Here is a 24,016-nt window from a genome sequence, read left to right as displayed (position 1 = left end):
CGCCCTCTGCATGTCCCTCATCGCCACCTCTTCACTCTGCAGCCCCTGCGTCTCAGCCCAGCTGCCCTTCTCATCTCCATGATTCCAGGGGGACCCAAGAGAAGTACCCTTGGCTCCCCCGTGCGTTGCAAACCCCAACGTAAGAGAAGTGGCTGCAACAGAGCTGAGAACACAGGTGGCTGGGACGAAGACAAGCCAGGCAGCCCTACTCGGGTAGGCTGTTGGTCAGAAGTCCACATTTAACAAGTGATTTTTTTTTCTGGTGCAAATTGGGTGATTAGTACAACAGCTTGCCTTCACACACACATACACACACACACACACATACACACACACACACACACCTCCAAGAACCGACGTGGAGACTGTGCCCCACCCTGAAAGCCGTGGGAAGGCTGTGGTCCCTGCTGGTAAAACTGGGCTAATGACAGCAGGGGAACCGGCGGGGCCAGGGGGGGTGCTGGGTAATTAGAGCTCTGCCTGGTGCTGGGAGATCCTGAGATGAAAGGGGCTCTGGCGTCACCGGGTTGGTTTTATGTCCATGAACGCAGGTGTATGTGGTATGTGTGCGTGTTCATGGGTGGCGGGGCTAGATGGTGGACACCTCTCCCCTGTGGGGAAAGGGGTCCATTTTTATGCAGTCTGCTCTCCTTCTTAGGTTGGCCCTGGTACCATTTGGATTTTGCTGGGAGCTAACACCAGAGGAAAATGCCACCTCTGTGAAGCTGCAAGTTGAGAGGGTAGGGCAAGTCTTGCCCTCTCCACAGCTCAGAAGGGGACCAGATTGTTGGGGACATGGCTAGTGATCGTGAATAAAAAGCCCATATTGGAGGAGGGCAACATTCCAAAGGGGAGGTAGTGGGTCTTAGGAATTAGAGGGGAAGGGAGGTAGTGGCGAATATACCTCCAAAAGAATTAAAAACATAAGATAGTTGAAGTTAGTAGGAACACAGGGGTCACCTGCCCAATCCTCGCATTTTAAGGTTGAGGAAGCTCTGTCCCTGAGAGCGGGGATGATTTTCTCAAGGTCACACAGTGAGTTACCGGCAGAGAAGGACCCGAACTCAGAAACAAACTAAATCTCCAAGGGTTTGGTATTTAACCTTTCTCCCTACTTATAGGGTGCAGGCGGCTCGTCCATACACCCTTCTCCATCCCCACGATGCAAATCCTAAAACCTCCCGTTCTTCTAGCAAGCAAAGGCTATTTTTAAAATGACATCTTTTTGAAAATATGTCACCAAGTACCACTCCTGCTGGAGATGCCTAGAGTGGGGAGGGCGAGTCCGAGAGGGACGGGGGCGGGGGCGGCCGAGGGGCGTCCGGGTGGCTGGCTGGCCAGAGTCCCGGGGCGCGGCGGGGAGCGGGGGGCGCGGGCCGGCAGCGATGAAGCGGCCTGCAGGGAGCAGCCGCGAGCCGACCGGGCGCGCCGAGCGAGAGCCCCAGCCGGAGCGGGGCGGGGAAGGGAGGAGCCAAGAGCGGCCACCGCCTCTGCCGGAGGAGCCGCGGGGCCGCCACACTCGCCCCCCGCCCCCCCGCGCTCACTCGCACTCACACCCGGGCGCAGGAGGCGGGCGGCCCGGGCCCCACCGGCCCCCCATGGACGCCCCCCGCACGGGGCGCTGAGACCCCGCGTCGCTGCCCAGCCCGGTTCAGTGCGCCACGCCGAGGTAAGGGGGAGGGAGCGAGGGGGCATTAATATGCAAATACCTCACGATTGATTATGCAAAGCCGCGGGGCTCTAGGGCCAGCTCCCCGGCGGGCTGGGGGCGCCCAGGGGGTACCCGTCACCAGCCTTGGCGTGCCCCGACGCCCGGGTGACCCTGTCACAACCCGGGAGCTTGCAACTTACGCCCTTGGGAAGGGGAGGTGTTGCTAGAAGGTCGGTGGGCCCCCGGGTTTGCCAGCGGAGATGGCGTCCAGGCCTCCCCCTCGAGGGCCCGCCTGGCCTCTGTCCGGCCAGTCTGCTGCGCATTCCCGGGCCCGGCCCCGCTGCCCGCCGCCCGAGCGCCCCCGCCCGCCGCGCCGCGGTTTGTTTACGGTGAGTCGGAGGCCTGCCCCCCCAGCCCCCACCCCTAGCCTCCGAGGCCGAGGCCGAGGTCGAGTGGCCTTTGCAAAGCTGCCTGCAGCTGCGGAGGGCAGTCTGAGTGGGGTGGGGGGTGGGCTTGCACGGGCCCCGGGAGAGGGAAGTCCCCCCCCAACTTCACCCGCCTCCCCAATAGAGCATGGCTCTCTGGTTGCAACACTCCTAATTGCAAAAAAAAAAAACACACACACACACACACACACAAAAACGCGCTGGGGTAGGGGAGTGTATTTGAGGGTCCCTAGATGATTTAGAGAGTTGCAAGCCAGGGTGGTTGGGGAAGGGAGGGAGAAATTGACCTGTGTTGTGCGTGACCCCCCCTTACCCCCCCTCCCCTTGCAGCGTCTTCTCTGGTGCCCCTTCTCTGCCTAGGACCCTCCCATGTCTGGTGTGAAAGAAAGGCCTGGGGCCAGGGGCGGGGGTGGGGGGACGACAGGGACAATGGAGAGAGCCACGGTTTCCAGGGTGGAGGTCCCAGAAGGAAAGCCAGTAGCATGGGAACCCACCCCCCAGTGGTGGCTGTGGCCCCGGGAGGGGGAAGGAATGAACGGGGCTGTTGTCCAAGATGAGGGGGGAAGCAAATGTGACATGCAGACACCGAGATATGCTCACATAGAGAGCCACATGCACACCCGGGGACACCCAGGCAGACTCAAGGACAGGAGTTGCTGGACACACCCACATGGGGACAAGGGAAGAGGCAGGCTGCTGCTGCACCGGGGAGCTCAGAGGGGTGGGACACACCCACGGGAGACCGACCTATGCACATACCCACGCAGAGGGTCACACAGAGATGCTGTCACACACAGGGGCAAGGAGGAGTCTCATCACCCACACAGAAAAAGTCACTCTCGCACGCATGCATGAACACAGGGCAATTGCACACAGCCACACATTACAAAAGACCCTGTCACTCACAGGCACACACGTGCTCGCATGAGCCCAGTCACACAGGCATCATCGCTGGCCGTGACAGTCCCTGTCACTCAGTCAAACAATGCAGTTACACATCAACACACATATATACAACTTAGCAACAAGTATTTTCTGGGACTCCTACTGTGGATCTCTGTGGTTCTGTAAACAACAAAACCTCTGCTCTCAAGAATATTAAATTTGTGTGAAAAGATTTTCCTGCATAATGGTGCAAGGCATGCATTTGTGATGACTTTCTAGGTCTCTATCACTTGTCATCCCACCCTACTAAATGGTGAGTTTGAGACCTGGCAGAATCATTCCAAGAGCTCTGGATCCCACCCAGAACCTAGCACAGGAAGTGCTCTGCAAATACTTGTTAATTGATTGACTGTGGGAACTCCAGACACAGGTGCACTCATTTGCACACAGTCCCAGACACTCAGATGCAAAAGGCATTCACACCAACAGTTGTGTCTAGACGACCCCAGATGTACACATACACCGTAGCTGTGCTGTCAGGCACACCCCTGGATGCACACAGAGTCATGGACTTTTTCCCTTAAGCTTCCTTCTGTCTTCTTCCTCAAGGCTCAGCTTTTTTTTTTTTTTTTTTTTTTTTTGCTTTTTTTTTTTCTTTGAGGGACCGAGAAACTAGAGCAAAGTGATTAGGGGCAGGGGGGTTCCAGAAGGCCGAGCCATGGGCCTGAAGCAGTGTCCAGCGACTCCCAGAAGCTGGGATTATCCTGACTGCTGCGAGAAGAGGGTGCTTAGGTCTCTATCCCCACCCTAAAAGCAAATGGGGGCAGAATCTAGATGCCTCTGCTGGGATCCTTTGAGCCTTTCCTGGGGCAGTTCACTCACCCCGGCTGAGTTCCTGCCTCTCACCCAGAGTCTGGCCCCCTTTTCCACCTCTGCCCTCCTGTCTAAACTTGGAAGCCTTCCTTGGGGGGGCTGGATGCTGGTGAGTGTCTGAGTTAATGATGTGTATTTTTGACTTGGAATTTCTCTCTAACACTGTCTCTCTGTTGCTCTGTCTTGCTGTGTCTGATTCCCTCTCCTTGTTTCTCTGCCAGACTGTAACTCTCACCCTGTCACTACCCCCGTCTACCCCTGTTCTTGTCTGTTTCTGCCACAACCTCCTTTCTCAGAGCTGGGAACTGGCAAGTGATGTTCTTCATAGTTTTCCGGTTGTTAATACTCAAACCCCGCCCCTCAGTCCCTGCCTGCCCTGCCTCTGGGGTCATGGAAAGGTTGGGGTGGGGGGCGGGGGGCTCAGCTGGCTGCTCAGGACATCCTGCACTTCCTCAATGCTGCAGCTCCAGGCCAGCAAGTTTTGGGGGCTGGGAATGGGGGGTAAGGAAGGGGGTCATCTACTGCCTGTGCTGACCTCTCAGGCTGGCGGGCTCAGCCAGGAGACACCAGATCAGTGGAAGCCCTGGGTGTGCACGCCTTAACAAGCCGGTTCCAACCAAGCCGGTGAGGAGTTCCCCTCCATACTCACCCACTGGAAGACTCCCCACCATGGGCAATGGCAGGAGTTGGCAGGACCTGCAATGGCCTTTCTCCACACCCCTGGCAGCTGACACCCACCTCAGAGATGCCCAACAGCTTTGTCCTCTTTGCCCAGCCTCAGAGCCTATTTCTGAGGGTACAGCTGCCCAGACATGTGCAAGACTGAGTGAGGCCCTCTCCCATGAGTGTAGTAGGCTCCAGCCCAGGGCAGCAGAATGGGCAACTCTTCCAGAGAGTGAATCTGAACAGGGGACACTGAGCATTTCTGCCTTGCTCCCCTCTGGCTGTGGCCTGTTTGGGTGAGGAGGCACTGGTAGTGATCCTACCACAGAGAATCCATGGGCTGCTACAGAAGGGAAGACTGAGGCTAAGTCATAGGGAACTTATAGCTGACTGAAGGACCAAAGTATTATGCCTCTAGCAGGTAATATCCTATAATGGTTGAGAGCATGGGCCTTTTTGGAGCTGGATTGCCTGGGTTTGAGTCCCAGCTAGGCCGCTTGCTGGTTGTATAACCTTGGGCCAGCAATTTAACCTCTCCCTTGCATCTGTAAATCAGGGATGGTAATACCCACTTCATTCAGCTTTTTGAGGATCAGAGGATTTAGCCTGGAACATAATAAGCACTGTATGTGTTAGCTGTTAGAGTGAGGAAACCTGTGGGTCTGGGGTCCCCTGGATTTCTTGGAGAAGCTTGCTGGAGAACTGGGTCTCCTAGACATAACAGGAACAGGAATGAGATAGGGTTGGGGAGGGTGGGCACAGTGGGTTCCTAATCTCTAGACTCCTCAGCCTTTATGTCACCATTTTCTCCTCAAGTTTTTGCAACCTGGAGCTCCTCTAAACCTCATCTTTTAGCTGCTTTTTGAAAGGAGCCCTTGCCTGACCTGTGTTGGTGCAGTGAATAAAGCATTGACCTGCAATGCTGAGGTCACCGGTTCGAATCCCTGGGCTTGCCCAGTCAAGGCACATACAAGAAGTAATTACTACGAGTTGATGCTTCCTGCTTCTTCCTCCCTTTCTCTCTATCCTCTCTCTCTTAATAATAATAATAATAATAATAATAATAATAATAATAATAAAGGAACCGTTGACATCTCAGCCTGGGACATACTTCCCCAGTAGGGGCACATACGTGAATATATGGGCATCATAGCATCTCTGTTGGGACAAGTCTGAGAACTGTGTGTTGTGGGGGGAGAAGAATAGGAAAGCCAGCTCCCCCCTAACCATTCTTACTTGTAGTGTACAGCACCCCTCCTCTCTCCTGGGAACCCAGCAACCCAGCTACCTACCATCAGCCAATCAACCAGGACCCAACCCTGGCCAACAGAGACCAGGTTCCCTACCCCTGCAGCGAGGGGCCACAAGTGTGAAAGATGGTGGCACTGAGTAAGGATCAGTATGGTAGGCATGGCAGCTTGAGATCCGGGGTCTGTCCTGGGTTATCTGCTCCCTCTGTGAATCTGTGATAAGACTCCTTTCTCCTCCAAATCCCTTTCATTCAGCCCCTCCCCTTCACGATGCAGCAGGGGCAGTGGGGGGACGCCTGTGGTGGGCCACTGGGGAGGCAGTCTCAACTGTAGTTCTCATGGCTGCAAAGGTGCTTGGGGAATTTTTGTAGATCTTGGGGGTGGGGGGGGGGAGGAGAGGCAAGCATGACCACAATAAAAAGAGAACTGGCTGGGGGTTGGCAGCTGGGGTTTTGCCATCCACCAGTTGCTGACTTTGGACCTGGATTTTCATCATTTGGAGACAGGGATGCCTACCTCACTCAGAGTGAGGGTAAATAATATACGATGGGATGATATCTGTGTTCAGTCTGGGTTGCATCCTGGCTTGGTAAGCAACGCCTGTGAATTCTCCTGTTCTCCCGGGCCTGGCATGCTGCAGGGTGGGGATACACATGCCCCTGGAACCAGAGACAGTTCTCCGTCTCAGGAGGCATCTGGGCTGTTTGAGGTGGAGGGCCCATGGCCTTCAGGCATGTCCGTGCTGCCCTCCCCTCCTCCCTGGCAGGCCGCAGCAGGGCTGTCAGAGGGGGCCTCACTTTTGTATACCTTTGTGTGAGATGGTCCAGAGGGAGGGATTAGACGTTCCCTGGGTAGATGAAGGGAGAAAGATGGAATTTACTGGTGCCTAGAAAATGCTACCATTGCTCCCAGGCCTTGGGGGTGAGCATTCAGTCTGGTTGACCAGGAACTGGAGTTAGAGATTAGACCCAAAGGCACAGCCACACCCTCCAGAAGTAGCAAAGTGCAGCACAAACCGGACCAAGCCCCCAGCCCACCTCTTTTCCTCCTCCCATTTTCCTCTTGCAAGGAAGAGATGAGCTTGGCTCAGGAGCCTTAGCTGCCTGTTTCATTTTCTCTTTTACCCAGGCGCGTGGGCGGGGAAAGGGGACCGGTAGGAGGCTTTGGTGGCTATTGACTTTTTTTTGTACACATCAGTGAGTGGGTGTGTTGTGTGCGCACCCATGTGTGCGTGTTTTGTGCATGTGTGGGCCGGGAAGGACTCTGAATATCTGTGGAATGGTACCCAGAGCCCGCCGCTCTGCGCATGCGGGTGTGTGTGTGTGTGTGTGTGTGTGTGTGTAACTGCACGTGTCCGTGTGTGTGCCGGAGACTCCACTGCAAGGCGCGCGTGCGCGCGCGGGGACACACACACACACACACACACACACACAATTTAATCTCGCTCTCCCCATTCCTTCCCTCTCTTTCCTCCTCCCTCTATTCCCTTCTCTTTCCCATCTCTCCCTTCTTTCTCTCCCTGCAAGCGAGTGTGAGCGCTGCAGCGCTCTCTCTGTCTCTCTTTCTTCCCCTCTCTTTCTCTCTCTCCCACCCTCCCTCCTTCCCTCCCTCGGTGGGGCTAGCTTCCACCTCCCTGGAGTGCCTGGGAGAACATCCCTGCCTTTCCCTTCCACCATTTCCTTCCCTCCTGGGCGTTGCTCCCAGGGCTTGGGGACAATTCCTCTCTATGGCCTCTTCCTCTCTCCTTGGAAGACGGGAATGGGAAAGGGGAGGACCCCAAGCCCTGTGCCCATGATACCATCTGCAGTGAGAGCCTTGGCCCCGTGACATTCATGCCTCCAGCCTTCAGCTGCCCCAGCGCCCAGCTCCAATTACCCCTGGCTGCGGGGGGCGGGGAGGGGGGGAGAATGTGCCATGCCCAGCTGGGGGTGCTCCTAGCTCGGCTCTCTTGGCTACTTGGATTTCCCACCTCTATTCCTGAGGGGAATTAGGTCAGGGGGCACAACGTTCTGTGGGCTGGCAGGGAAGGAGCTGGGCATGGGGGGCTGGGGATGACCTCTAGACCTGGGCAGCACCCTGATGCCTGGCTGGAGCCGGCCTGGGGTCGGAGGAAGAGGAGAGCAGCAGGTGGGTGAGGTTACGGTGGGGGAAGCACAGTCTTTGATGTTGAATACTGGGCATCTGGCCCGAGTCAAGGCTGCTGTTTATGTCCTTCTGTCTCTGACCTACAGGGGGGAGTTTCCTGTTCTATTCTTTTGGGGGAGAGGATCCTTTGTTGATCCAGTCTCCCCCTTATGTCATATCCCCTACCCCCAACTCCCATTCTCTAGCCTCCAGGGTCCCACAGTGGCTAAGAGATCAGACTTAAGGGTCGCTGTGCTTAAGCTCCAGAATCCCATCTCACGGACGCCCGCCCAGAGAGAGCCCACCAAGGAGCGCTGCCTCCTTGGCCTGCCTCCGCCTTCCCTTCCTCCCTCTCTCCCTCCCTCCCACTTGCCAAGCTGGTGCCTGTGTCTGTGTACTCCTCTGCCATCTCACACCTGCCAAATAGTACCTTCCTTCCCGCCTTCACTCCTCTCTTTCCTGGCACTAGGATAATAGTGCGTTGGGTGGGGCAGGCCTGCTCAGTCTGTACCTGAGAATAGAACAGGGGGGATCTGGGAAAGGACCAAAAGGTCCCAGCTCTGAGAGGCATGTACCCCTCAGCGAGGGGGTGTGTTGCTGCTGCAGCCTCCACCTTCGCCAGACTCCCGGGGGCTGTTGCTGCTTGCGGCTGCCCGTGGGAGCCCACGCTGGCACAGGCGGCAGTGTCTGCATACAGATGCCTGTGTCTGCCTGTGCATGCCTGTGTGTATGCTCGGGCTACAGTAGCCACCTGGGCCCCTTAGCATCACCCTTCTTGGCTCCCATGGTGTGGGGTCAGGGCATCATCAATGCCAGGTCATTGGGAATGGGGGGGGGTAGTATCTCCCCCCACCCTAGCAGCAGGCAAAAGGGAAGGGGAGAGGGAGGTGTGAACCTACCCACAGCACTATTAATAGCCCACATGCTAGGCCACCAAGAACCAGCTGTCACCGTGGAAACCATTTCTACTCCCCCTCCCCCACCCTCCATGGGGTGGGACTTAGGCAAGGCATGAAGCAACCCCCCCACCCATCTTTCTTTGTTACCTTTCTTCCTTTGTCTCCCCCTCCATTTGTCTCTCCTCCCCTTATCTGCCCTCCTCTCTGTCCCCCTCTCCCTCCCCTCTCCCCCGTTCCCCACCGGCTCATTGCTGCCTTGCTCCCTTCCCCTGTCCTTCATGAGCATCTTACGCTCTGCCCCATCCCTGCCCAGCTCTTTGTTCTGACCCCTGCTCATCTTTCTTCCCCTCTTCCCCCATCATCTCTTTTACCTCTGTCCTCCTCCTCTTTGTCTCCTTTCTGGACCCCCTCTCTATGAGCATGTCTTTCCCTCTGTGGTTGACAAGGAGGAGGGCTGGGTTTCCTTTAGAACATGAAGGACAAAGTTTAGGGGGCCCAGACAGGTGGGGCCAAAGCCAAGGGCAGACACCCAGAGAGCAGTGTGTGTAGAATTGGGGGCTAGATTCTGGGGGCAGAGAGTCCTCTGCGAAAGTCCCTCGGGTCCGCAGGACTGCAGGGTGGAACAGTCTGGCAGTGGGAACCTGGCGTGGTGCCTGCGGATGCCGCATTGGGCGCTTGTCTCTGTCCCCCCATTGCAGAAGCACTTAAGCTTAATGAAATGCTTCCCCCTCCACGGGCACTTTGCCCACACTGCCACCCAGCAGCTCTTATCTGACAGAGGGAGTGGGCGGCCAGGCCACCCGACAGGTGGGTCTTGCTGTCCTACTACTGTCCAGCCTAGTCTCAGAACCCGACAGCTCCGCCCCCTCCAGCTCCTGGGGGCTGAGCCCTGCGTCTCTGTAGGGGACATGCAAGGAAGAAGCCCGGGTGATTAAGTAGGACTCCAGGAGGAGGGCAGAGGGGCTGCCCCTCAGGGTGGTTCTTTATCCCCGCCCCATCCCCCTTCCCTGCTGACCCTCCTCTGCCCACAGCTAACGCAGGCCTACATGGTATGTGGCCCCCTGAATCCTGGGCCCTCTGCTTGCTCCGTGTCACCTCAGAGACTCAGGTGTGACCCTAGAGAGATAGCAAGGAATCCCCAGGGGTTCCAGCTTCTTGCTAGGTGCCAGGCAAAGGTGCCTTCGGCAGTGAGAGCGGTGCCTTTCTCCTCTACCCACTGCCAGGGGCTTAGTGTAGCCTGGGTTGCACCGACAGGCACCAGGACATCATTCAGCTCAGCAGGGAGATGGGGCAGAGAGAGCCCTTCCCTCCCACAGCGGGCACGTGCAAGCCCTTGGCAGTGCCCAGACACATTTGGAGTTAAGGCTGGGCTGGGAAGGAGGAAGGGAAAATAAACATGGTGGCTTAGGTTGGCACTGCCCCAGGTGTGCCCTGTAGCAACTGGCAGTGGCAGGGGTGAGGAAGGAGGGGGTCCTCCAGAGCTATGGCCTGGGGCAGGAATTGCCCATGGCATGTGGCTGCTGCTGGTGTTCCCTGCCCAGGCCGGGCCCGGCCCACAGCTGCGAATACCCATTCGCACACACCCTCTTCATCTGCCCCAGGGCCCACTCCCCAGGGCTGCCCCTCTCTCAGCATGCCCACTCCTGTGCCTGCCTCCTCCCCTCCCCAGGGGCACTTGGGCCTCCTGCTGGCGAGTGGATTTTTCCAGCCTCTGTAAACAAGTGGTGGCAGCATGCCAGGTGGGCAGGAGACAGGCGGGGGCAGCACCACAGCCAGGGTGTGCCAAGCACTGAGGCACAGCCTGGGGGGAGATGGGGAGACACCCAGAGAGAGAGAGAGAGAGAGAGAGAGAGAGAGAGGGAGACATTCAGATGCAGACAGACAGACCCAAGGAAGCCTTGTTGGGCACAGATAGAAGTGGAAATCGGTGACAGAAAAGAGCTCTCTATTGTCCAACCCAACCCCACAACTGCCGTGGCCCCTACCCCTCACTGCTCTGGCTGAGAGCAGCAGGCCCCAGTGCCCAGCCCCTGGGCATCCCCACCCGCTCCTGCTTCTCCCCCCACCTCCACCCCTTAGGGCTGGCTACGCCATTATAAATTTATAACAGGAATTTCTCCACAAGCCAAGAAAAACTTGACCTACTTTCCTGACGGCTCTCTGGGCTAAGGCTCCCTGCTCACCCCCCCAGTCTCCTCTCCAGCCCCCAGCGCCCAGTCCTATTCTGTGAGGGTATCAGAAGCAGAATGGGCCACTCTTCTGTCCTCTGCCACACTCCCTACACTGGGGGCTCACCTGAGTGTGGAGGCCCCGTCCCACTGCCCTGCCCTGTGCAGTGGCCTGACTTATCTCACAGTTGCCCTCCTACCCCACCTCCTTAGCAGTTCCTGGGGGTGGGGCGGAGGGCCCAGGGGCCATGTCTCTGGTGCCACAGCCACCTGATGAAGGTTGTGTGTTGGGAGCTGCACCCTTAGTCCCCCTTGAGCATGCCCACACCTGCCTGTGTGTGCAGACAGTAAGCCTCGGGTCTGGAGCCTGTGGTCAGAGGTGCAGTGTGCAGGGAATGGTGGGCCCGGGTGGGCACTGCCCTGGACCCTAGGTAGTGGAACAAGGCTAGCATTCAAGCCAGGCTGCAAGGTTTTAATCCCTGAGCCACCTGCTCACTGGCTCTGTGAACTTGAGTGAATGACCAAGCTTTCTGACACTCAGTTTCCTCACCAGGGAAGTTCTGCTGCCCACTTCAGACAGCACGTGTTATCTGTTTAGTTAGTACGTGTCAGTTTCTTTCCCATGCCCCTTGCCATCCTGGTGGGTGGCAGCTCAGCTAGAGCAACTGGGATGTCTGGATCTCAGACTGGGAAGTGTGATTTGGGACCTTGTGTGGACAGCGCTGGCAGCCTCGGGAGCCGGGGTGGGAGAGTCAGAACTCGGCAGCAGCAGGGGAGGCCGGCTCCCCATGGCTTGCAGTAGCTCTCTCCATTAAAGTACTCAAGTGGGCCTCATGGCCCCTGCCTCCATGCCCACACCCCAGCCTTCCTTCACAAGTACCCCCCATGCCTGGGCTGAAAGCTGCTCATCTCTGGTCCCCCTCTTTCCCTATAGATGGCGAGTTTTATGAAAACGTGGCTAGATGGATGGTAACAATAGCTAGTGTTTAACAGACACTTGTTAAAGGGCTTGGGCACTTGATTGAATGTGAGGATTGAGACATGGCACATGGATGATCTCATTCTTTCACTCCATCCCTTTCTGTGTCTGGGGCTTAGGACGTGCAGCTCCAGCTTTGCCTGCTAAAACCTGTTGATCTGAGGGGTTATTTCTGGTTCTCTCCCCGTGCCTGCCGGCCATGCCCACCACCATCTTATCATGAGACCCAAGAGCCCAAAATGTTGACATCAAAGGACTCCTACTCAGTCACCCCACCATAGTGCCACCTTATCCCTGCCTCTCCCCTCTCTCTGCAGGGACATCTGGACAGGACAAGACTCTGAAGCTACTCCCCCAGCCCAGGACTCCCCCCACGGACCCAACACTACCACCTGCCACTTCCTGGCCCATCTCACTGCCCACCCCCTTTGGGGCACAGGGCATGGTGTGAAAGGCCAAGTGTGAGGCGGGCACCATGGGTGCTGTGCCCTAGGCCTGGGTGGCGGGGGGTGGGTGGCCTGTGGGCGTGTCGGGGGGGCCGGTGTGCCCACCCCAGTCTCTTGGCGTGCTGGAGGGCATCGTGGATGGAATTGAAGTGAATGGAACAGAAGCCAAGCAAGGTGGAGTGTGGGTCAGACCCAGAGGAGAACAGGTAATGGGCCCGGCAGCTAGGTTGTGCCAACTCCTAGGCAGCAGACACGGTCACCTGGCTGGGCAAAAGAGAGCTGAGCTTCAGCCTTCGGGGGAATGGGCACAAGGCCAGCAAGCCTGCGGCCTACCTTTGCCCAGGAGATGAGGTCATGTTCGCATGTGACAGGGAATTAGGCACCTGGACGGACAGATGCCCGTGTCGGAGTGAGGAAGTGATACAAAGCTGAGAAGTTACATGACGCAGGCACGTGGCCCCTCCCTTGACAGTACTCGGCAGTCTCAGATGCCCCCAGTGTGCCCTCCGCCGCCCTCAGCCGAGCATGTGGAATCCAAACAGTCTTGCCATTTGCCTCCTTTCCCTGCCAGCCTGCTCACATCTGACCTCGAGTGTGTAATCCACAAGCCATGGTGCAAGTGACGTGACAGTTCAGGGCACATGCACCAGTAACTGTTGGTCACAGCCCACACTTATATTTGGAACCTTTCGGGAGCCCCACAAGCTCTTCCTTGTTCAGGGGTAAGGGCGGGCATTGCCATGGGGCTCCTCCCAGGAAGTGCAAGTGAATGCCAACTATGAAGGTTTTGCTCACACGTGGAGGAGGCATCAGCCCTACACACACCGCTAGGAATGGGCTGCCTGTGATCTGTATTACCCTTGAGGAGCCCAGAGGGTCTCTACCTCTCCCATTAACTCCAAGTGGCACAGGACTTTGTGCCAGTTGGCGTGGTGCCCCTGGAGCTGGGTACAGCCTGTGCCTATGGCCAGGGAGAGGGTGGGGGATGGGGTGCTCTGAGGAGCAGAGTGGCCGTTGCCTAGGAGACCAGATCCTGAGCCAGGAGGCCGGAGGCCTGGCCAGGCAAAGCCCTGGGGCCCAAGATTGGGTCTCTGGAGGGGTGGAAGAAGTGGATGGGGCTGGCAGTTGAGTAGGGCACCTGGAGTTTCCCCTCCCCAAAGCCTTATTCCAGGGGGGGCTCTGAAAAAGAAGATCTGGCCGTGACACTGCGTAGCTTTCACTGGCAACCTCTGTAGCTCCTTGCCCAGACGTCTGTGAATCTGGAAGAGTCTGTTCCTAACCGGAGAAAGGCTGGAATCCCGGTTCCTGGTCCCCCAGAGCTGCAGCTCCTCCCCAACATCCTCCCCTCCCCCAAGTCCCTGCGCCACCTTGTGGCTGTACCTGGAACTGCACCCAGAGGCTGTAAATCTAATAATTGCTGAAGATCGGCAGCTCTACTGGGGCTTAGGTGGCTCAGAGTTTCCCCACACCCTCCCCTCCTGGAAGCGGGAGGGAGATCTGACCTTGCAAACGTGGTAGAAATCAGACAGGGGTAGTCCCCAGGGAGCGTGGAACACAGAGCTGTCTTTGACTGTGACCCTGGCCAAGGTCACTATGTCAGTATGTTGGGAGCTGCATCCAGGGAGGGGCCCTGCAACATGCCACACGCAGGGTGGGTGAGGGAGGTTATACAATCTGTGCATACGTGTGGAGGGCTTATGTAACCTGTGTGTGCTGGGGTTATGTAACATGTATGTGGACAGGCTGGCGACATGTATGTGCCGTGGCTGTGGGTTGCTAATACCTTGCATGGAGGGGCCCAGGATCCTTGTCCTGCTCTGATTTCAGTGTGCAGTGTCGTCAGGCACAAGTGGGGCCTCTGCTTGCTGTTCTGTTAAATGGATACTGAGGGCAGGGTGACTCGGAAAGTCCCTTCCTATTCTCATATTCTTGGTTCTGGGTTCTAGTTGCTAGGCACTATATGTTTTCAGTCACTGTGATTATTTAGAATGTGTGTATGAGCTGGAAATCAAGTACCATGTTTACTGGGGGGAGGGGGTAGTATTATTAGGTGTCTTTCCAGAGGATTGTGTAACACATGGGCATATCCTAGAGGTCATATAACACATTTGAGAGAGCCCTGAAAGTTGCATAAATATATCAATCCTGGTGCTTTTTTCTTTTTTTTTTACCATGCTTGGGTTTATACTGAAGGCTGCATAGGTATTCACATGCAGTGGTCTCGTGTTGCATATTGCATATGTATGTGTGTGTGTGCTAAAGGTTATATAGCTTTAAGCATGTCCTGAAGATTATTTCTGCATGTGTCCTGTACTAAAGGGTTAAATATCTTGTATATCTCTTGTAGATTATGGGTGTTTAAGGTTCTGTAATGCGTGTGTGTGCACGCACACATGCGTGTGTGTTGGAGCCATAGAACATGCTTGTGCCACGGCCAAGCCCCTTATCTCTCTCCCTGAAGCTTCTAGATAGCTGGACCCTTCTCAGTTTTGTCAGCTGACCTGGGGGTGGGAGGTAGAATGAGGACATGCGAGCAGGGAGTTGAGCCTGGGGGCTTGTATACGCCTATTGGATGAGAAGGGGGCTGCCCAAAGACTGTTCTGTGATTTTGCCCACTTTGCCCTCATATAGTGCCAGGTCACCAGATGGAAAGCGAAAAAGAAAGAACGGCCAATGTTCCCTGAAAACCAGCATGTCAGGTGAGCCTGGCTGCATGGGCCCTTCCTCCCTACCCTGGACCCCACCAAATCAGACCACGGCTCTTCTGGAGCCTGGGCATGTACCAGCAGCTCCTGTGTCCCTTGGGGAGAGCCCCCTAGAGGGCTTGGGATGGACTTGTCTGGAGGTGAGACGGGTGATGTGGGCGTGCCCCAGCCTTGAAGATGGGTTAGGTCAGAAAGCGCCTCTTCCCTTCTCCCAGAACCCCCTTGCCTGAGACCCCCACCCCCACCCCAGCATCAGGGCCTGGACTAAAGTGCCGAGGGGCTGCATTCCCCTGAAATGAGCTGCTGACGTTTGCTTCTCCTCCTGCATCCCCTGCCCCTTGTGTGCAGCAAGAGAAAAGCCCTCCGTGGGCAGGCAGAAGAATTCTGGGATTCTCCATCTTCTTAGGGAAGGGGATGGACGAGATAACCTCTGATGTGTCTCTAGGATTGTATCCTTCAGAGAGGCCGGGCTAGGGGATGGGCCAGGAAGGAAAAGCTGGGGGATGCAGACAGCGTAGGAGCCTCTCTGCTGTGGGCCCAAGCCATGCCTGCCTGCCTGCCTCCCTTCCTCCCTCCCAGGGTATATCCCTAGTTACCTGGACAAAGACGAGCAGTGTGTCGTGTGTGGGGACAAGGCAACCGGTTATCACTACCGCTGCATCACTTGTGAGGGCTGCAAGGTATGGACCAGCCAGCTCCTGCCCCTCCCCCACTGCCTGAGTCCCCATCTCACTCCTTTTAAGGCCCTCAGCACCCAGCATAACGGATGGCTCTATAAATATGTAACCTAGAGCCCATCTGTTACATCATCATTTCTCTTCTCTTATTCATTCGTTCATTCATTTGTTCATTCATAATCCCTGCTCTGCCCCTCGTAGGTAAGATGCCTAATCTCTCTGAGCCTTGGTTTCTTCATCTATAAAATGGGGATAATCATGCTACCTACCTCATAGAGCTGTTGGGAGAATTAAATGAGATCATTCACATAGAGTATTTAAAACAGTGACAAACACAAAAGAAGCACTCGATAAATGTCCAACCATCATTTCACCCATTCAGCATATTAGTTGTGAGCAGTACAGTATATGCCCTGTCCTCAGGCGGCTCACAAGCTACCAGAGAGAGACAGACATCAGTTAAAACCAACATCAATGTTTTTCAAAATGTGGTTCGTGGCCCACCTGCAGTGCTAGTTAAATGCAGATCCCCAAGCCTCATCCCAAGCCTACCCAAGCAGAACCATTTGTGGTAGAGCCCAGGAACCTGCCTTAGAATAAATTTCCCCATTGCTTCCACTGCTCCTGAAAGGGCGAGAACCAGTGCTGGGGGCAGGGCTTGGTGGGGCCCAGAGGGAACGAGGATGGCAGTGTCTCCCTGGGCAGAGGGGACCAGGTCACACACTTGGGGAAGCTTAATTAGATTTCACATCGGATAGTTCATCCTGCATGGTTATTCTGGGATCATTACCTCCTGAAAAGGTAAAACCTTACAAGAAACAGAAATACTTAAAAATGTGCTAAGGGTTTCAAGTTCCTTTCTTTCTTGGTGTCAACCAAACCAAGACCACCAGGGACTCAGGGTCCCACAGCAGTGTCCCTGGAAGCAATATAAGCAGTGGGGCACAGACCCAAGGACATTTGAGTTTCTGAGGAGCATCTCCAAAGGACAGAAATGCCTGACCCCACCCTAGAGAGTCCAATGTGGTCTAGAGTGGGGCCCAGGAACCTGTGTTTTTGGTAAGCACCCTAGGTGATTTTAATGCACCCCAGAATCTGAGAGTTCCGACCTTGGTGCCCTGTACCTCAGGACCAGTTCTGGGTCTGATGCCCATTTAGCCATTTGGGCCGTTTGAGCAAATTAAGCTACATTGGACAGATTGCTAAATCTCCCCAAGGTTCAGTCTTCTAGTTGGCAGAAGGGAGATAGGAACAGTTCCTACCCCAGGAACCAGGGGGTTGACATGAGTGTCATATGTGATGAGGCATCAAAGAAAATGCTTGTAAGTGTCTGGCATGTAGTGAGCATTCAACGTGGTAGATAGAACTGGACATTTGGTTTTAAAGCCACTAGAATTCATACAGTGCCTTACTTTGACTCTTTGGCACCTGCACCCCGCCCCACCCACTTCATGAACTGCACCTGCAGGGGCAGCAGCAGCAGCGTGTATGAGAATGGTTTTGGGGTCAGTGCTGCTTCAGAATCCTTTAGCAAGATGGAAGCCAGGTATTAACCGGACTACCAATGCTGCTATTCCTCAGGCTTCGCAGGAGCTCACACCATCCCAGGCTCAGATCTCCATACTTCAGTCATCATCCCCACCTCCGCCACCACCCATGCCCATGTCGCTCCACCCCTCAGCAGCTGGGGGAGCCTAGGACGTGTGTTCCTAAGGTCCTTCTAAGCCCTGACAGAGCCCGGTGATCCTGGGCCTGCTGTGTCAGGAGTACGCCAGGTTCCCTCACTAACCCCCCATCACCCGGGGAACTGCGCGGTCAGTTCAGGAAGGGGAGGTCGTAATCACAGCATGCTCCATCTTCCCCCCACCCCAGGGCTTCTTTCGCCGCACAATCCAGAAGAACCTCCATCCCACCTACTCCTGCAAATATGACAGCTGCTGCGTCATCGATAAGATCACCCGCAACCAGTGCCAGCTGTGCCGCTTTAAGAAGTGCATCGCTGTGGGCATGGCCATGGACTGTAAGGGGATGAGTGGGGGCGGCAGGCCAGGTGGCTGGGGCGGGGGAGTTCGGGGTACCCTCAGGGCCCACAGGGCAGAGCTGCAGTGTAGGTCAGGCTGATGGCGGAATGAATGTTCAGAATCTTGGTCCCTGCTGTCCTTGTCCCTGGGGAAAAGGACACAGCATTCCTCTCTAGGTCCTGTGCTGTTAGCCCCAGTGCTTACCTGCCTTTCACCAATTCAGGCCTTAGAGGGAGTTCCTGGGTAGAGAGAAGTCCTGAACACCCCACCCTAGCACAGTATTCCTGACTACCAGAGAAGACACCCCACTTCTGGGGTGGGTGGCGACAGCTTTCATTCCCTAGGAACTGGGTGGCAGGAGCCTCTGGTAACTTCTCACCATGACCCTCTTGACCAGAACCTGCTTTGCCCCTGGATCAGCCCAAAGCAGAGTGGATGTCACAGTGATTATCACGATCCAGGTTGTGCTACCCAACTGCTAGGTTGTTGGAAAGTCGCTCAACTTCTCTGGCCCTCAGTTTCTCCAACCTGAGAAGGGTAGCAGCTTCTGAGAGGGTAGTGGAGAGTGCCGTGCTAAGGGCCTGGGTCTTCTTGCTGCTGACAGTGGTTCTAGACGACTCAAAGCGGGTGGCCAAGCGCAAGCTGATTGAGCAGAACCGGGAGCGGCGGCGGAAGGAGGAGATGATCCGATCCCTGCAGCAGCGACCAGAGCCCACTCCCGAAGAGTGGGATCTGATCCATGTTGCCACGGAGGCCCATCGCAGCACAAATGCCCAGGGCAGCCACTGGAAGCAGAGGCGGAAATTCCTGGTAAGGCGACAGGGGGGTGGGGGTGAGCAGCAGCAAGGTGCCAGGGAGAGGAGAGTGAGCGCAGAGTCTTGCCTCCTCCAGGAAGCCCTCTTAGTTTAAAAGCTGATACTCCCCACGCCTTGGTGGTTTTGATTCGTACACCTGTATATGTGTCACTGCTGTCTGGGTCCTGCCTGTTTCATCCGATTAGGAGCTACGTGAGGACAAGGCCTTGCCTTCCTCATCGAATTTTCACCAGAGGTGACCTTTCCTCTTTTTCCTGCCCACAGTGACTGGGAGGAGAGGGTGGGGACACAGTCATGTAACAGTATTTTGGGGCACCTGCTGGATGCCAAGTATTGTGTTCAGCCCTGGCAAAACTGAGTGCCAAGTGAATGGTCAGCTTGAAAGGAGATGGACAGTTGGTTTTATATGGTGGAGAGGCAGGAAACGGGCGCCTGGTTCCTGTGGAGTATGCCAGTGGGTGGAGTAGTGTGCTGTTAAGCACATGGATTCCGATACCAAGTAGTTGTGTTTGCAATGATCAAGAATTAGACCGCCTGGTTCGACTTACTAGTCACGTGACCTTGGACTTATTAGTTAACTCCTTATGCCTCAGTTTCCTCATCTGTGAAATGGAGATAATTATAATACCTTCCTATAAGGTTGTGGTGTGATTTAAGTGAGATAATATATGTAAAACACGTAGCCAGATGCCTGGCCACATTATTACATACTCAATAAATATAACTTCTATTATTATGACATTACTTCTACTACTGTTATGATCATTGTTATTATTAGCAGTCTTGGACCTCTGGCTCGGGTCTATTCTCTGCCCCAAGGTGAGGGAGGAGCCTTAGGCCTGGGACAGAACAGTCCCAGGTACTGGTGGCCCCTCTCGCTGGAGCTGCCCTGGAGCTCCCCCTGGTGGGCAGGGAGCCTCAGAGGTTGAAAGGGGTCTGTCACCTTGGCTGACCCCCATCTCTCCCTCTAGCCGGATGACATTGGCCAGTCACCCATTGTCTCCATGCCGGACGGAGACAAGGTGGACCTAGAGGCCTTCAGCGAGTTTACCAAGATCATCACCCCGGCCATCACCCGTGTGGTGGACTTTGCCAAAAAACTGCCCATGTTCTCCGAGGTGAGTGGCAGACGGGACGGGCGACATGGTGACACACTGGAAGGAAACCTGTGGCTGCTCCCCAGGCCACTCAGTCCCAGCATGTGCTCATGTGAGTTTCTCTGGGCTGGGAGCAATTCCTTTAGGTCAACACACACACCCAGTGCGTGCACACACCCTCACACACGCTCACACACTTGTCCTGGGCTACCTGATCCGTAAGGAACCGGCAGACTCTCCACAGCGCCTCCCAGACGCTCCCAACCCCTCTCCTCCACAAGTCTACACGGCCGTTCCACCTCTGGGCAGCCTGGAAGTTCTCATCTTGAATTAGAGCACTAACTGGGGACAGGCTGCCAGACCAGTGGTGAGACCTTGGCCGGGTTACCTAACTCCCTTGTATCTCCGTGTTCTCATCTGCAGTGGGGATGAAGGTAATAGTAGGATAATTGTGAGGTTTAATGAAATAGGGCATGTCTGTGGCCCAAACACAAGGTTAGTTGTTCAGAGTACTGTTACTGACCGAGGCCCGTGGTGGCCTTGCAGTTCCCGGGGGGCACCCACAGGGGGTAGGGCATGCTGAGTGTTTCTGTGGCCCTGCTGTTTCGCAGCTGCCTTGCGAAGACCAGATCATCCTCCTGAAGGGGTGCTGCATGGAAATCATGTCTCTGCGGGCTGCTGTCCGCTATGACCCCGAGAGCGACACCCTGACGCTGAGTGGGGAGATGGCCGTCAAGCGGGAGCAGCTCAAGAACGGTGGCTTGGGAGTAGTCTCCGACGCCATCTTTGAATTGGGCAAGTCGCTCTCTGCCTTTAATCTGGATGACACGGAAGTGGCTCTACTGCAGGCCGTGCTGCTAATGTCAACAGGTACCTGCTGGTTGGCTGGGAGGGTTATTCTTCTCCTTACTTAACCCTAGTCTCTCTCTGCTCGCCAGCTTCTCTGCCCCCCCCCCAAAACCCACTCTGTGTCCCACAGGCTTACCTCTGTCACCCAGGCCATGTCTATCTCCTGGGCCCAGCCTCCGTCCCCTGTCCCCTGCTCTGTTACCCATCCCCCTCTGTTGGGTTCTCCAGGCCCGTCTCTTGCCTCTGGATCCCTTTTTTGTTCCTTTCCCATCTTTGCCCCCACCCTTCCCTTTGTCCCTTCAGCCCCCCCCCCGCTACCCTTATTTCTACCCCACCCCTCTGACCACCAGCCCTTCTCTGCCCCAGTCCTAGCCTACCTCCAAGATTCCTTTTTTCCCACCTCTCTGTTCCTCTGTTCTCTGCTTATTCCTCCACGGCCCATCCCTTCGCTGCCTGTCGTCCCTCTGCCGTGGAGTTGTTCCTCCAACACATGCCCCCCCCACGGTGTGTTTTTCTCCCCTCTCCCCTCCGCCTCCCTTCACCCGCTCACCTGCACGCCTCTCCTCTTCTGCAGACCGCTCGGGCCTGCTGTGTGTGGACAAGATCGAGAAGAGTCAGGAGGCGTACCTGCTGGCGTTCGAGCACTACGTCAACCACCGCAAACACAACATTCCGCACTTCTGGCCCAAGCTGCTGATGAAGGTGACTGACCTCCGCATGATCGGGGCCTGCCACGCCAGCCGCTTCCTCCACATGAAAGTCGAGTGCCCCACCGAACTTTTCCCCCCACTCTTCCTCGAGGTCTTTGAGGATCAGGAAGTCTAAAGCCTCAGGCGGCCAGAGGGTGTGCGGAGCTGGTGGGGAGGAGCCTGGAGAGAAGGGGCAGAGCTGGGGGCTGAGGGAGACCCCCACACCTCTTCTCTCCTTCCTCTCATTCTTGGATAGATGCAGCTCCCACACACACCCGCACTACCCCGTCCCTCCTCAGAACCTCCAGCCCTGGGACAGGGCAAACAGATGAACTTGCTATGAAAAGGACAGTGTGGGAGGCTGGGAGGGACCCCCGTCCTCTAAGAAGGTAGGGGAAGGAAGGAAGAACTAAGAGGGGATAAGCCATCTTGACTGTAGGGGACAGGAACGTGGAGTGGGGGAAGATGCCCCCCACTCACCCCCTACACACACACACACACACACACACACACACATGAGAGAGTCCCGGTCCAGCTCCTTGGCCTAGATTCCCCCTCCAGGCTGAGGGCCTCTCTACTTTCCCAGATGCCTGGGTGCAAAGAAGGGCTTGGCTTAGCTCCTCCCCGGAGGTTAAAAATTATAGTCATTCTAACTGCACTTTGGAAACCAGGCAAAGGGAGAAGATAAATGAAGAAAAACTAGACAGAGAGAAAAAAAAGAGAGCAACCGATTGAGAGAGAGAGAGAGAGAGAGAGAGAGAGAGAGATAATATTAAGTTATTAACTGAGGCTGGCCAGAGGGGAGGACCCCCCTACAACCCCCATGCACTTTGAGAGCTGTCCCACCTCCCCCCAAATCAGAGAGAACTGCCCCCCCCACAAGGTCCCTAAGGGTAGGGCTGCCGATCAGAGCTGTGAGTTAACACAACAGGGTCCTGGCCACCCGTCCCTTGCCTTGCCCCTCCCTCTGTGCCCCTCTGGCACCCCCACCCAGTATCCCCTCTGCTCTCTGCCACTCGTGCCCGCTGAGTTCCATCTACCTCTCACGCTGGATGCCAGCTGGCCCCTCACCAGCCTGCCCTGCTGCCCGCACAGCTCCCCCTTCAAGTGCCCAGCCCCAGGGGCCTCTCCCTGTCTGCCCCCCCCACTCCTTCCGCACCTTGGCACCCACACAGGAAAAACTGTGGCTCAGGCTCCCGCCCTCCTCACATCCTGCAGTATTAGCTACAATCCAGATGCTGCGCACTAGGGGCGAGGAGGGGGTGTGCCAAGCTTCTCCCAGAGCCTCCGCCCCTTAGGACTCTGTTTCCCATATGTCTTCTGGGTTCTCTCTAGTCTCTGTCCTCCTTCCCTACTCCCACTTCAACACACTAACCCAGATTCTGGGCGGGCAGGCATCAAGAAATGGGGTGCTTAGATTAATAGCACTTAGTTGGGGCCTCGGGGAAAGGGGTGGTTGGTGCTCCTCCTTTTTTCTTTGAAGCTCTTTTAGGCCAGCCATCCCTCTGCCCCTGGGACCCTTTCCCCTCCTCTTTTCTCTAATTCAGGGACTTTGGCCTGAGCCACCTCCCACCTTCCTGGTGAGGAGTGCTCTGTTGGTCTGCATTTGGGTGAGCTGCCTTCCGTCTGTCCTCCTCCTCCCTTTGGGATCGCCCACTGTGCAGGGGAGAGGGACAGAGGAGATAGCTCTCCCGTGGGTAGGGCAAGGGGAGGGTGGGGAGGGACAGAGCAGACCAGAGGGCCCTGGGCTCAGGGCTGCATGTCGGCAGGGATGGATGGGTGGACATAGATGCCCCCGGAAGCCATGGGGAATGGGGCAGGGAGGGAGGGGTGCCAGGGCTTCCTGCGCTTTGCACTATTCGGGCAAAAATGTCTTAAGCAGTGGGGAACCTGCCACCCCACCCTGACCCTCAGCCTGCCACAGCCCCCTCCACACACGCACGCGCGCACGCGCGCGCACACACACACACACACACACACAAGCAATGCTATGCTGCCCATCAGGGCATGTCCTTCCCCAGCTGTCCAGGTGTTCAGACAGAGGGGAGGGCCAGGAAGAGCATCCACTGTCACCTGTGCGTGTGCCTGCCCTGCCACCTTGGGCATGTGGGCAGCACATGCTGTCTTTCTCTCTCCCTCTTTCTCTCCTGGGGGTCTGATTCCTGTATTCCTCCTGTCCTATGGGCAAGCCCTCTTATACCCTCTTCCTACCCCCTGGGGGCCCAGTGGAATTCCTGACCTGTCTGCTGTCTCCCCATCCCTCCAGCCCCACCTCGACTCTTCCATCCCCCATTCTCAGCCATGGACATGGTGGAGAGAAGGCCTGAAGAGGCTTGGCCTCTTATAGGCACTTGGGAATCCCCATACCCCTACCCAATCATATGAGCTGTGATCCCCCAACCCTCCCCCAGCCCCTCCTCCCTCACGCTCAGTGATGTGGAGTGTGTGTGTGCATTTCTCTGCGTGAATGTGTGAGTACACATGGTGGGGCGGAGCTGGGGGGACTCAGGAGTGCCATCCATGATCCTGCTCTAGAGAGGCAGCTGTCCCAGTCCCTGCTTTGGAAGTAGGGGACAGGGCCCTCTCCTGGGGGCCATTGGTGCTAATAAGGGGGATGGCCTTGATGTGAGTGCTGAGCATGCCTCCCCCAGTATTGGCCCGGGGCACTAGGGCAGGCAGGGTGGGGCAGCAGGTGCAGTATTGGTGGGAGGAGGGGCTGCTGAGACTAGGATGAGGGGTCCAGGCCAGGACAAGGGGGTGCCAGAGCCATGACCACTAC

General features: G+C 56.2%; 2 protein-coding genes across 9 annotated transcripts in view; one reads left to right on the top strand and one right to left on the bottom strand.

Moving 5' to 3' along the window:
* The window catches only part of MED24 (mediator complex subunit 24), a 40,342-nt gene extending 38,307 nt beyond the window's left edge, over positions 1–2,035 (bottom strand). For all 8 annotated transcript variants that reach the window (XM_066364258.1, XM_066364269.1, XM_066364261.1 and 5 more), the window contains exon 1: positions 1,852–2,035. The gene's annotated coding sequence lies outside the window, so the exon portion shown is untranslated. The remainder of the gene's footprint in view (positions 1–1,851) is intronic.
* THRA (thyroid hormone receptor alpha) lies at positions 1,482–22,097 on the top strand. Its single transcript, XM_066364271.1, has 9 exons — positions 1,482–1,669; positions 12,256–12,590; positions 15,016–15,083; positions 15,669–15,769; positions 17,639–17,786; positions 18,392–18,597; positions 19,574–19,720; positions 20,311–20,569; positions 21,123–22,097. The coding sequence occupies exons 2-9, from the start codon at positions 12,538–12,540 to the stop codon at positions 21,371–21,373; spliced, it is 1,233 nt and encodes a 410-aa protein (XP_066220368.1). The 5' UTR covers positions 1,482–1,669; positions 12,256–12,537; the 3' UTR covers positions 21,374–22,097.
* The last annotated feature ends 1,919 nt before the right edge of the window (positions 22,098–24,016 follow it).

Source organism: Saccopteryx leptura, chromosome 2 (genome assembly GCF_036850995.1).
Source record: "Saccopteryx leptura isolate mSacLep1 chromosome 2, mSacLep1_pri_phased_curated, whole genome shotgun sequence".
Lineage (NCBI taxonomy): Eukaryota > Metazoa > Chordata > Mammalia > Chiroptera > Emballonuridae > Saccopteryx > Saccopteryx leptura.
The sequence above is the reverse complement of the archived record's forward strand: the minus strand, read 5'-3'. Positions and strand labels throughout refer to the sequence as shown.

Coding starts and splice junctions, on each gene's coding strand:
- THRA (XM_066364271.1), top strand. CDS start 12,538: ATGGAACAGAAGCCAAGCAAGGTGGAGTGTGGGTCAGACCCAGAGGAG. Junction 15,770..17,638: donor TCACTTGTGAGGGCTGCAAG/GTATGGACCAGC, acceptor CCCCCACCCCAG/GGCTTCTTTCGCCGCACAAT. Junction 18,598..19,573: donor AGCAGAGGCGGAAATTCCTG/GTAAGGCGACAG, acceptor CTCTCCCTCTAG/CCGGATGACATTGGCCAGTC.